Here is a 13451-nt window from a genome sequence, read left to right as displayed (position 1 = left end):
AGCGGTTGGGGGCATAGAAGAAGCAGTACACTCTCAAAAGTAAAAGGTGGAAAGGTTTTACCAACGATGTAGTGACTCCGGATGTAAGGCTGTCAGAATAAAGATAGCACATTGGTATAGAGGTGTGTAACCTGAAAGCTCACAGATCTGTATTTTTGTGGGTCTGCTTATACCCTCATTCTTTGCATACTGATAAAATAAGTAGCAATGTGTTGGGCAAAAAAGCCTTTTTTTGAGTTATTTCGATGATTCAGTTTGTAAAATGTGTGTTCTATCAGCAATATTATAACATAGGCCTCATTTATTAAACTGCTAATAGAGTAAAGTGAAAAGTAGGTGTGTTAAGATGTAACAACACTTTGGGTGCCATCTAGAAAAATAAATAGGAAAATCGAGGAAAAAAAAAAAGCACACAGCAAGTAAATAAAAACTTAAAATCAGGCGAGACATCCTCGTCAGCGAACACATACAGCTTTAAGAATGGCACACTAGATTTTTTTTTTTAAATCTCCCTGGAAAACCGTCCTTGGCCTTGATTTGCTGCATGCTGCAGGAAGACAAAGAGGCTCACTCAGTCTTAATTGATGCAAGTAGGATATAGCAAATTCCTTCCGGAAGACACAGCATTACAATTGTGGTTCAATGGGACATTTTTATAATGGAGGCATTTTACAATTTTACAGCCATGTCATGCTTTAAGTGAAACCAAGAAATGAACAAAACATCTATTTAAAAAGTCTTAACCAAGGATTGATTTATTAAATATACAGACGCCTGGAGAAAGAGCAGTTCAATAATCCCAGCGTAAAATGCAAGACACTAGTTCTGTAAATTGTGTTCTCAATGATCTTTGTGTTTGTTTTTGCCTAAATGGTTTTGAAGTTCTGTGTTACAATGCACAAAATCATGAGGCCAGCCCTAGAAGGAGGAGGGTGGTGTCAGAGGATGAGCACTGGAAGTGGGCACAGCTTGCCTGCAGATTACCTCTCTGACAGACCCAGCCTCAGAGAGGCACTATACAAGCTCTGTAGTAAACAACTATAGCTCCAGGCCAGACGATTGTGTGTGTGCCGGGGAGAGGTTGCTGTGCACAGTCAGTGCATAACAACCTCAATGCAGGGAAAGGTGAGCTTTGGCAGAACAATTCACCCAGTGGGCCCTGCAGATCAACTCAGAATTGCCTAAATGAGCACTGGCTGGCAATCTTTCACCTTGGCACTGTCTTTTAAAACATATTAGAATAAATAAGATTAATTAAATCTTTAGGCAGGCCAGTTTTCAACCCTCGGGCAAGAGGATAAAAAGAAAAAAGAAACACAGAGTGATCACACTGCTCTACACATACAAGGACCGATTTTCTGCCATCCACAAGAGTACTAGATTCTCAACAAATGATAACAAAAAAAAGCTACCTGGATAGCCTGTAGGGTAATCATTTCTAGACAGTGACTGCCATCCTCCCACCCTTGCATCTAGGGTGCATTTGTGGGTTTTGGAGCAATGGCTTCAACTGGAGCTCAGTCCTAGACAAATCAGAAAAGGCCATGTGCAGAGCTTGGTAATAGTAGGTTTGGTAAACAAACTAGGAAAGGAACCTTGTGGAGCACTGAAGAAGCTAATTAGACGGAGATAGGTCTCAAATCTTCATTATCGCAGACACGGCAAGAAGGACTGATCAAACTTGTGGAGAGACCCATCAAGACATTAATCTAGCCAACCAGAAGATATGGTGAGTAATTTTTACAAAATTATGTTCTTCCCTGTATGACAACCCACCACCTCAGAAAAAAAAAACAATTCTTCTTACCACACAGCTTTTCTACATTACTGTCTAGTGTATTAACATACTACGTGCCTTCAGGGCAGTTATTGGGTTTATGGTTTATTCATTTCTAAAATTGTCCATGTTGAATGGGCCATATGTAACCTGACGTTACAAAGGAGGGCACAAAATAATCTTCAGAAGTCTCAATACACATGGGCTAGTGCTACTGATCCCTTTGATGATAGGACACGGCAGGGTTTTCTCATGTTTAGATGAATCATTATTAGGAAATAGCACAATGGGTGAACTGTGAATCTAGCAGTACAGGTGTGTATCCGCACCATGATTTAACTGGCAAGCAAAGATTTGAGTCACAGTATCAGCAGCACAAAGGGAAATCTGAGATCTCACTCCAAAATGTTATGCTTTATTTTTGCACGCCAACCTGGATGGATTTAATGTTGCAATGGCTCAATCCCATCTTCTGCAGGGCGCATGACTTTTGGCATTGATGCTAGATTCATTTGTAAATAATATGTGGTAAGGTAACTGAACCCTAAGCAGTTGTAGGCACCTCCACAGATCGTTGTCACTCTCCCCAGTCTCCAACCAGTCTCCCTTCTCCAGGCTATGCCAGTCTTCATTTTTCCTTGTGTTCGATGAGTCCCTTGGCGATCAGGTCTGGAATTTCAACTGCCAACCAGGGGCCCAACTAGAAAAGAGCAGGAACGTTTGACAAGTTGATTCATGCATACAACTATCATATGAACTTACTTTACTTTCCAAAAGGACAGCCGAAGTGTCTTTACATTGCCAGCAACCAGGGGTAATGGGAGCCAAGGTACAACAAACGGGCAGTTTCACACTTTTGGAACATGGACAAGTAAGTACCATTTGCATTCAACCTACTTCAGGGCACTACTAAAAATGCACAACCCATGCCTCCTAAATGTTGCCCTCTTGCTTCTACCCATGCAGCGAGTTGCAGAATGCAACATTAGTAACTGAAATATATGTTGAAGCATCGAAGATCACTTCCGCTACCTCCTAAAGGTCCGCCTTGAATACATTTAAGTCTTGCAGGCAGAAGATATTTAGGACAACAGATTAGAAGGTGGTACTTGCTAAACCTTAAGGAAAACAGTGGATTCAAGGAATATGTTCCTACACAGTGCAAAAGGTACCTACAAAAGAATCTCCCATACCGAGAAATCAACTCATTAAGCCCAAAGGATTTTTAATGTGGGTCCTGGTAAGCAATAGCTAAATCCACTCACGGAGGATAACAGCATGATTCTGAAGCCCAACCATCAAACATCTTCTAGATTCTGGGAACCATCACTGCATTGGTTTAAACTCTAGAACTCTCACAGAACACAACAAAAAAAGTACTCACCCCTAAAGCCATGAGATGCGCAAGGCCAAATTTCGGAACATTCCTTGCCCACAAGGGTTTGAAGTGATCAGTCAGACAGATCTTTCCACCTCTGTGAACAATAAAACCCAGGGACAAAAATAATAAAAATGAGCTTTTCGTGCAACTCAGACAAGGGAGAAGCCAGATAGCAAGAGATGAATCAGCCATGACAGATGCAAGAGTCTGACAGAGGATGGAGTGTTCGTAGTTCATGGCCTGCTACCACAGAAGAGCAAAAACATGCTGCCTGTCCTACTGGTCTCATATCTAATTCTCTGCTCCTTAAAGGTTAAATACTTACACATAGCCTGCATGAGGAACATCGGAGAGGCAGCAACTACAGGTTTTGGCAATAGCCGGATGTCCGGACTAGCAGCATGGAGGACTTGACTATCAGTTCATACAGCCCACTGGACTACCAAATAACGTTACCTACATTGTCGTTTGCTCTAAATAAACTATGGCCGCTATTGATGAAAATTAAAGGGCATACATTGTGTCAGAGAAGAAAAAAAAATCTTAGGGATGACATACTGTAGCATTAAAAAAAAACACGCTAGACAATGTAATTTAACCAAATTACGAGTGTCCTTGCATTCTGTTGCTTTTAGCTTGGCAATCACTAAATAACAGAAGGGACCCCTAAATAAATCTTAATGACTGTTTAAAAATGATACATTCTTTAGTTATTGTGCAGACAGAAAAGTATTTTGCCTGCATTATGGAATAGATACTACCTTACTGCGACAGTTATGGTTATCGATCCATAGTATGCCATAATATGGCAATAAGCCACCCCATTACACAAGAGCAGAAGATGATGTCAACTAATTAAGAGCCTTACCAGCAGCAGAGCACTCTTGCAGGCTTGCGTACGATTGGCAGAGGTCATTCGTACAGAGGCAAACCCCATGAAACTGACCTCCACTCTCCTTCCAATAGCGGAATACCTTTTAGAATCATACTACTGTCGAAGGAAGGCATGACACCAACTAGTAAGTGATCGTTTTTTTTGTTTTTTTTTTTGTTTAAGTCTTATCTGGCTAGTGCTATGGAAGTTCTATGAGGGTTAAAGGTGGAGGGCTTACATGATAACATTTGGGAACTTAAAGAAGAAGGAGAGTATACAGAACAGTGGTCTCTACAGTGGATATGCATGGGGGAATGCCCATATGCTTCTGCACTGAGCACAATCCATTTATTCAGAGGCGCAAAGCTTCAACACCTGTGTGAACTGCATCTCCATTAAAACAAAGCTAACAGAGTACCTGATCATATTTATCTGAAGAAAATAGGTCCCACGCAACAAATCTTTGTAATGGCATGGGGAACACATGACCCGAGTCACTGATGATTTATCAGTCATACAGTGTGCAGTGATTGGTTCTACCAAAGCATTCCTTCGGGATAGTTGCTCATCTCATCTACCAGCACCATCCACGAAAAAGTCAGATGACTTACTGGCCTGGTGAAAAGTGCTGAAACATTCCAGAAGTCTGTGGGTCAGCCAATCACAAAGCTGGTAGTCCACGTGGCACGCTTCAGTCTCTCCTTTTTATCTTACCTTGCCAAAGAAGTGTGAAGTTAATAAATCCCATGAGCACAATCACTTCAACCAAACCAATAAGTGATGTGTGCTTAGGTTACCATGCAAAAATTTATTTTAGTCAAAATTATTGCAATGGTTTGTCAGGGGATTATTTTAAAAGTTCTGCTAGGTGGAGAGCTAGAGGAAAAAAATTACTGCTTTGGTCATTGTAAATCTAGTATTTGTACTTTTGGATCGAGAACGTAAGTTTGACATTTTATTCAGAATGTTTTGTCAGTTTCCAGGTTTTTACTCTGTGCTAGGTGGTTATTCAAACATTAACATGCACATTATTATTATATGTATTGTGCTTGCCGATCATGTGGCCTAGGATATAACACAAGCTGCTGCTCCACCACGAATCTCCAGACGGCTTTAGTGCCCCCCAATTATCCTGCAAAATGTCATTTGAAAGTGGAACTTGACAGCTCTCCATGGTATACAACTTGATATTTGGCACTGCTGGGAAGGAGACGCCCATAATAACTTTCAGAGAGGTGGAAGCGCAGCATACTAATGCATCCACTCCAGGACTCTATGTTGGCCTCATGTCACAGGTTCAAATCTTGGCAAGTTCACCTGCATTTCATCCTTCGGAAATTGATAAATGAGGACATTTAAGTTGGTCAACAATAAACACTTATTATTCAGCGCCATGATGCCACAGGGGGTGAACCTGAATTTTACAAATACACTTTGTTATACCCTAAATCCCAAACGAACTGTTTGAGAATTAACTGTTAGGCCACCTACCCACCAAATGGGAACACAAGCAATCTTGTAACTTGAGTCCCAATTTCACAGAAAGCAATTTCCAACTACTCATGAAACCTTCTGTGGTACAATGCAAAGCTTTGTTTTCAAAACGTATTGAAATTAGGCTACTTTAGGTTTTGTAGAATAAAAACGTGCAAGGAAAAAAAATAACTACCCACTGACATGTGTAGAGCTCCTACTTTCAGGCGTGTGCTCCAGGCTACGTTACTGCCCACAGTTTGCCACAGATGTACCTAAACTCGTAGACTGTATTGTTATCATGCCTCGTGAAGCTTCTCTCCCTCTCCATTATGAGGAACCTTTGAAATTCTATCATTTTCACTCGGTGTGGATCTTTAGTGGTAATTAGTTTGAAGAGATTGTAAGATGTTGTTGTTAGTCACTGCAAGTAATGTTGAAACCAGGTGTGCATTATAGATAGACAGGCAGGACTCCGGTTAACAAGAAAACTGGAACCTACACTGTTGCCCAGACTTCAAAAGCCTTGTGGGAAAAGACACATGGTAGAATAACCTATAAAAAAAAATGTTCATAACATAAAATAGACTTGTAACACGTCAATGGTTAGTTTTGGTTGCCCAAGGCTGCAAAACGTCAAGGCCGTCAGCACCAGCATTCCATCCACCAATAAGTGTTTGGTGAGGATACACAGAGGTATTCCATGAAACAAACTCTCCAATAAAACAGGTTTGGATTAGCTGTGATATGCTTGCACCTGTGTCCTCTTTAACCTAAATGAACATACAGTGTTCACCAATCACCATAGTCCGTTTTTTCGGTTCAGCATAAGGGTATGGCCTCTGTATACTTTCAGTATACTTCTGTGGGCTTAAAGTAATTTGATGTGTTCGTTTCAGTCTCATTTAAAAATCCATGCTTGCTGGTGGGCAGTCATGCCTCTGTCCCTCCTTTTCAGGTTGAGTGTAGCAGCTCGCAAGCGTTGCTTTCTGACGTGTTGTAATCTTTTCTGTGGTCTTTAACCAGGCCCAGCTCGCGCCCATCACTTACATTTGTTCCGTGGGCTTGCCTTACGAAAATCTCTGGATGTTGCTGGTGAATGCTTTACGTTTGTTACGCCCTGGGGCAGTTTTATCACCGCCTTGGGGACCAACCCTACTACATGAATATATACACGATTGCCAATATGTTTTACTGTGTGTAGCTACTTTTTTCTTGTGTCTCTCTCCTTCGCACTTATGGTGGCCATGGCACTTTGAATCGGCTCACACTGCCGTCCCCAAGAGAAAGAGTATTAGAAGGTTTGGGGCACATAGGGGGGATCAAACTGGATTCGGGCACGGAATGCATTTTACTAAAAACTCCATTGGAGTGCACATTACAGAACCTCAGTGGCTCCACTTATCCTTTCATCTTTCTGAGGTCGATAACTTGTATGGCATACAATTGAGTTTAAACATTTGTTTAAGTTTATAGCACCAAGAGGCTACTCTGAACATGCTCTTCAGCCAGTCTGGTATGTTAACTGTGATGTGTGCACCAGAATTTGGGCACTAGCGAAAGGATGTACCAGATGAGGGGAACACTCATCCATCAGACTGCGCTGCACATCGCCAGCCATGATCTGGTCCTAGGGGCTGAGCCTAGAGACACCCATGCATTCGGCTGTGACAGGGTGTCACCGTAGCGGGTTGCAGACATTCTTGGTCCTACTGCCTGGCACTTCCGGCAAGCAGAAGGGGCCTCAAGAGAGGGGCAGTAAGCGTAGTTCTCTCTCCCGTAGGGCTGTTTCTCTTCTACAAGCTTCTCTCATCAAACAGTGCCCTCTCCCGCCTTCAGTACTGGGACCCCTTCGTGCAGCGCATTCTCTCTCACAGTGTTTCCCGTCTCATGCACTGCTGGGATATTCGCAACACTCATGTGTCTTTCCTGAAGATTTCTTTCCCCATATAGTGCTGAGTTCTCTCTTCTGCAGTATCGCCTCTCACCTGCAGCGCGCTGTCACGTGCAGTACTGGGGTTGCCAAGTCCCCCATGGAGTGCTATTTCTCTTTCAGTGTAGTTCTGTTTTGCAGGGCTATGGCCTCCCTCTCTCTTTTGCACTGCTGTTTATTCCTCCTCCAGCACTCTTACTCTCTTCTGCAAATTTAGGTGTTAACTGTTAACCATGTGCCCTACCACAAAACCTGTATATGCAATAAATAAATGCTATCTCAGGCTTGCGTACAATTTTAATGTGACACTACGCCATACCTCCATTACTGAACATAAACTATTTTCATATTCAGACCATTTTGTGGTCCAGATTTTACTATACACATACTCTATAATATAATACTCTAACTCAAACAAATGTGAGACATATTGCATTGCAAATGCTTGTTCTCTTTTGGAGCAAGCACGAACTACTGTACAATTACGCTTTGTCATGCTTATCTGTTCTTTGGGGGACTTTTTTTTTTCTTGGTTTCCTGATCAGGCTCGGCTAAGCTTCCCTTTTCATTTCCACAGCATTCTTGCACTCCGCTAACATAACTGTGTTGTTCCTGCTTACATCTGACATGCTTTACGTAATCTAGCATTCTCTAGGAGTGTTTGCTTATTTCAGCCAGCATATTATTCTGGTCTCCCCTCCCTCATAACTTAAAGGGGCAACGTAATTATTATTATTATTTTTTTAACAAAACGGGCGCTGTGCTTCAATTTACAGCACAAGCATAAAATAAATTGGAGATGTGTTCAATTCACGATTGCAGGGTGTAGTACCTTATGTGGTCAAAAGAGGTCCCAAGGGACACCTAGGGACAGGATATGGTACTACACCCTTTCCCTGCTTCGTGCACATTAGACCGGTATATGTGCCAGGTTTTTTCAGCCATTTGCTTTTATGACTGTTTGCCTTTGCGGAGGATTACAAATGCTACAATCCTGGAGGCTCCCGTCATGCCCCATGGCTAGGCCAGATCTGGAGCCTGTAGAGAGTGTTCCAAGATGGCGGGCGGTGTGGCTCGCTGTACCCGGCAGCTAAGTTTTTAAGCAAGGGCTCAAGCACAATTAAGCCAAGCCGAGCTGCACCTTGCAATATTGATTCAAGCGAACCAGTGAATCAGCGAGTACACCGCGAGTGGCGACCAAGCAGTGTCAAGAAAAATATTGGCGAAGCAAGGACTGGTGCCCAACCAAGCCGAGCTGTACATTGTGATCTCAACCCCAGTGAACCACTGAGCGCATGGCGAGCAGTGACTGAGCAGTGTTGAGAATTACTGGCAGAGCCCCCGAATGCAGGTCATGAGCGGACTTAAGCCAAGCGCATTTAAGCTGGCTATGTGGTAAGGCGTAAGGAGTGCGGCTCACTCCATAATCAAATAGATACCAGAGCAAGCCCATTTCTTTTTCGCGCTTGATACCCATACAGTACCAATTGTTGGCCAGTATGGTTCTTCTGAGGGAGTGCCCAGAGACCTATGAACAGTGGCTGACAGGCTATAGTGGCTGTACTAACAGGCTGTATCGGGCCACACGATAGACAATAGCCCCCTCTCTTAAAAGGGGTGCGAAGGGGGCCTACTTAGGGGGACAAGAACTATGTATAAGACACCCCCTGAGACATGTGAGCATTATCTGATTTACAGCAAGATCAGTGGTGACTGGTGAGAGGTAGAGAGATGAAGAGGCTCTCACTGGACATCCTGGTGCGCGCTCGCACAGGTAAAACTTCTAGGCCCTTCAAAACCAGGGAAAATAACAGCACAAAGAGCATGAAGAGCCCTAAAATAAGCACTCGGCACAAGAGCATAGACATCCCAGACTGTTTAATAAATTCAGACTCTTCCCTACACTCTTGGAAGGATATAGCCCCAACCACAGATAACACCCATTCTAGCAAGATGTCAACACTGACAGGTGATTAAGATAACAGACAGGCCCTCACCGTTGAGGCTGAGCAGCCGTCAGGTTGGATTTTCCTTGAAGCAAATGTGACATACGAAAAACCTTGAACAAAGTTCTCTATCAGACGGCCCTGCCATAGATGGCAATCTGTTAGGCGCAGAGGCGATATTGAAGACCGTCCCCACTTATCTGATATGTTGTGCGAGAGGCTCCAGCCTGAAGGATGCACAGGTGCAACAGGCTAAAACTAACTCTTCAGAGGGTAAAAGTCCCCTCCGCCCTCTCTGCATACGATTGCAGGACACAAGTCACTGCACTCAGACTCAGACCTGCTCTCTAAACCTGATAAGACATCCTCGGTAGAGGCTCTGCTACAGGAAATTCTGGGTGAGATCTAGGAAATTAAGTTGTCCCAGGAGGAAGCCAGCAGGACGACAAACAAACAACTCAGTCTACTTAATACTAATCTACAGGTGCTGAATAGCAGAGTAACCCAAGTGGGGCAAAGGATCTCGGACTTAGAATATTTTAAATCCAAGATAGATCCTGGTGTTTCTAAACTCCAGTTGGAGCTTGTTGACTTACAGCTGAAACTGAATGATTTAGTAAACAGAGCAACCAGACTAAACTGCTCTTCATCGGGATCCCCTAAGGGCACGAGAATGGGACTACAGTCATGGCTTTAGTGGGCAAACTTATCAACAAGTATGTCCACCTTGAGACGGTGTCCGAACACACAGATTTTACCATAATGAGAGTATAATGAGAGCACACCGAATTCCGTTGAATCAAAATCCTAGCTTTTTGCATCAGCAAACTATCATTGTGAACTTTGGCGACTACAGAAGTAAGGGACAGATATTATCCAGACCCATCAAAAATGGAGTGTATCTAACAACTGATAATTTGATTGACAACTTTAAATCTGATGGGGCACCCCCAGGAGTCATACCACAGTCAAAACTGAAAGTGTTATATGAGGGCCTTGCACATATCCTACAAATTGTGGAACAGGCGAAAGCCTTATTGAATCAAATTCGACAGAAATAAGTGATTATGTCTGTTGTAATATTTTTAAACTGTCAGACTCCCTCCATCCATCCATGGGCTCTTTGGGATCTAGCCGCAGGTGCCTCAACAATGCGCCATAATGTGGGAAGGGAAGATAGGGTAGGTGGAGAGGAAGGGAGGGGGGTGATTAGGAGCAGGTGGTTGGGCACAAGGGTAGAGGGGGCACATGGGATGGGGTTCAGGTAAGAGGGGGGTCCTCCAAGGGACCCTAGGTGGGTAAGATTCCTGAGTTCAGCAATGGACGAAGGGCTAGAGGCGGACGCGGGTCAGGATGCCGGGACACAGGGGGTGCAGCAGACAATTAAAAAAAACTGATAATCAGGGCACGACAGTCAAGACAAAAGTAGCTGCGATATCTCCAGTTATAAAGGGGCAATCGCTCACAAACAGGTTAGCAGCAGTTCAGAGTTGTCACGTAATGCCAACGGTATCAACAACTCAAACAAGCGTAGGTCTATCTTGGCTTGGCTTGGCTTAACTTAGGCCGAACCTGTTTTTCTGCAGGAGACATCTCAAGATTTCGGCCAAACCACCTGCCTTATCTGAATATGTAACACAGGCTTTTTGTTTGCTTCCACTAGTGCTGCTGTCAGGGTGGTTGCTATTTTGTTCACAACGAAGTTCACTGGGGAAGTACTATGGGTGGTCCACTATCACAAAGCTCAATGGATCTTAGTCTCAGTTAGAATTGATAACATAACTAGCCATTTGGTCAGTCTTTATTGGTCTATCCAAGGCGAAACAATCTGTTTTCAAGAATTTTATGAGCTCTTACTCCCTCTCTATGGACGTATCATTATAGGTGGGGATTTTACCCTTCTCCAAAACACCATTCTAGACTGTTCTCGACAGAACAAAACACAGATTAAACCTAAGTCGGCCAGAGAATTGGAGTAGGTTAAGTGGGATTTTGCACTTCTAGATCCATGGAGAACTGAGCATTGCACATTACGGGAATATACATGTTATTCAAAGCGTCATCATTCTGCATTCCAAACGTATTTTTTTATTTCTTACGCTTGGGGGAGATCAGGATTCTGGTCACTCCGCCCCCTTCGTTGACCCCAAGATATGCAATAAAGAGAAAGGGGAGATGTGCAGGACTTTAGACAGATCCTCTCTGACCCAGGAGGGGTCGGTTTCAAATATGCGGCAGATGTTAACAGAGTTTTTTCAAAACAATCAGGGCTCTGCCTCCAATTTGGGAGGGGGGGGCATGTAAGGCTTGGATATGGGGCAGATGTATCGCATATGTCGCATGGCAAAACAGAAAGCAACATCAGGAGATGGATACATTTCAACAGGAGCTAGACCTGGCCATGCGGGTAGATGAAAGGTTAAAAACCCCTCAATCCTACGCCGGTTTGGGAATGCGAATCAAGCACTTGACAAGTTTTTTGTAGTGCAGGAGATCACCAACCAAAAAATATGCTTCCAGAGTGTCTATGAAGAAAGTAAATATGTAAGGAATCTTCTGGCCTGGTCAATAAAAAGACAGCTAAACCAGGGCATTATACGTGCTATATGGGATTCAAGAAAAAAAGGCTTTCACAAGTGATAATGAGCAAATTGGGTGCGTTTTTTGGCACACTATTCCGACTTATATTCTCAGAGGGATGCTCTCGCCTAGCCAATGCTTTTTTTAATTCGATTACATTTCCATCCATAACTGAAGACCAACAGAAAACCTCATTACCCTATTACACGAGCTGAAATAGTTAACACCATTAAAAGCCTTCCCAGTGCTAAGGCATGTGGCGACGTTGGTTTACCAGCAGAATTCTTTAAGACTTTCGCTGTTCATCTGTTAGTGATCTTCAATGAATTCCTGAATAGGAGTGAAATTCAGTCAGAGTTTTTACCAAGGCCAGCCATCTTCCTCAAAAAAAGATAAGCCCTCCTGAGCCTCCTTGATCATATCGGCCAATCAGGCTGCTAAATTCAGACTATAAGTTATTTACAGTTGTTCGCAGACGATATTTTATATTTAGTAGGGACCCGTGACAATATTCATAGAGCCTTAGCTAAAATCCAAGCCTTCTCTGACATGGGGGTGGGGGGAAATTCAATCTAAAACTGAAAGTTTATTATTTCACAGCCCATTGCATATTCTGCCCCCAGAAACACAAGCCACATATTCAAATACTCAAACGAGAAGATAACTCTGCATGTTCACGATGCAGGATTTCTCTGAACTGTTCAAACTGAATTACTCGGCTACTCTGAGGAAGGCAGTGACTATTATAGCCAATTGTCAGCGCTTACCACTATTAATTATAGGACGGATCTCGGTCATTAAAATGACCATCCTACCCCTATTCACATTCATGTTTTCAAACGTAATGATTACAGCTAAACAAGCTTTTTTTGCGGAAATAGATCAGATGATTCGTAAATTCCTCTGGCAAGGCAGGAAACACCGTACAAAGCTGACTACTCTTCAGTTATCAGTAGAGGATGGTGGGTGTGCACTTCCACACGTGTAAATATTATCAAGCCAGCTGCCTATACTGGTTAAATAGGATGGCCGCACAAAATGATGAATCAAACTGTTTTTATCTATAGCTTATGCTTCTAGAGTTAGGACTTCAAATGCCTGTATTCATCAAAATACCCAAGCTACCCAAGAAATCGAAATATAAACTCACCCAATGTTTTGGTCATAAAATGTGCACAAATACAAGCAAGCTACAATTTTCCACTAACCCACCCCCAAATTTCCCTGAAAGACATCAGAATAGTTACATTGAATTTATTATTAAATAATATTAGGAAATGGGCTTGTCTGGGTCATCACAAGTTGGCAAATGTCCTCCTTGCCGGACAAAATGAAACATGGCAACAGATATGTTCAGGCAGGTTGGGGTCTCTACAGAGCTCCAGTTCTCATACCTACAGATTTCACAACACCTTCTTAGACATAAGGCACACACAACCTTTGACTATTTCTCGGTAAATTGAAGGGAAGTTAGTTATGGTGGGCTG

General features: G+C 43.0%; 1 protein-coding gene across 2 annotated transcripts in view; it reads right to left on the bottom strand.

Moving 5' to 3' along the window:
- Nucleotides 1-728: 728 nt before the first annotated feature.
- UFC1 (ubiquitin-fold modifier conjugating enzyme 1) overlaps nucleotides 729-13451 on the bottom strand; it is a 93119-nt gene continuing 80396 nt past the window's right edge. For both annotated transcript variants that reach the window (XM_069217820.1, XM_069217821.1), the window contains 2 exons: nucleotides 3162-3252; nucleotides 729-2477 (listed from right to left, as the gene is read on the bottom strand). In XM_069217820.1, the coding sequence (XP_069073921.1) occupies nucleotides 2406-2477; nucleotides 3162-3252 (163 nt within the window). In that variant the 3' untranslated portion in view covers nucleotides 729-2405. The remainder of the gene's footprint in view (nucleotides 2478-3161; nucleotides 3253-13451) is intronic.

The sequence above is a fragment of the Pleurodeles waltl genome, chromosome 12 (assembly GCF_031143425.1).
Source record: "Pleurodeles waltl isolate 20211129_DDA chromosome 12, aPleWal1.hap1.20221129, whole genome shotgun sequence".
Taxonomy (NCBI): domain Eukaryota; kingdom Metazoa; phylum Chordata; class Amphibia; order Caudata; family Salamandridae; genus Pleurodeles; species Pleurodeles waltl.
The sequence above is the reverse complement of the archived record's forward strand: the minus strand, read 5'-3'. Positions and strand labels throughout refer to the sequence as shown.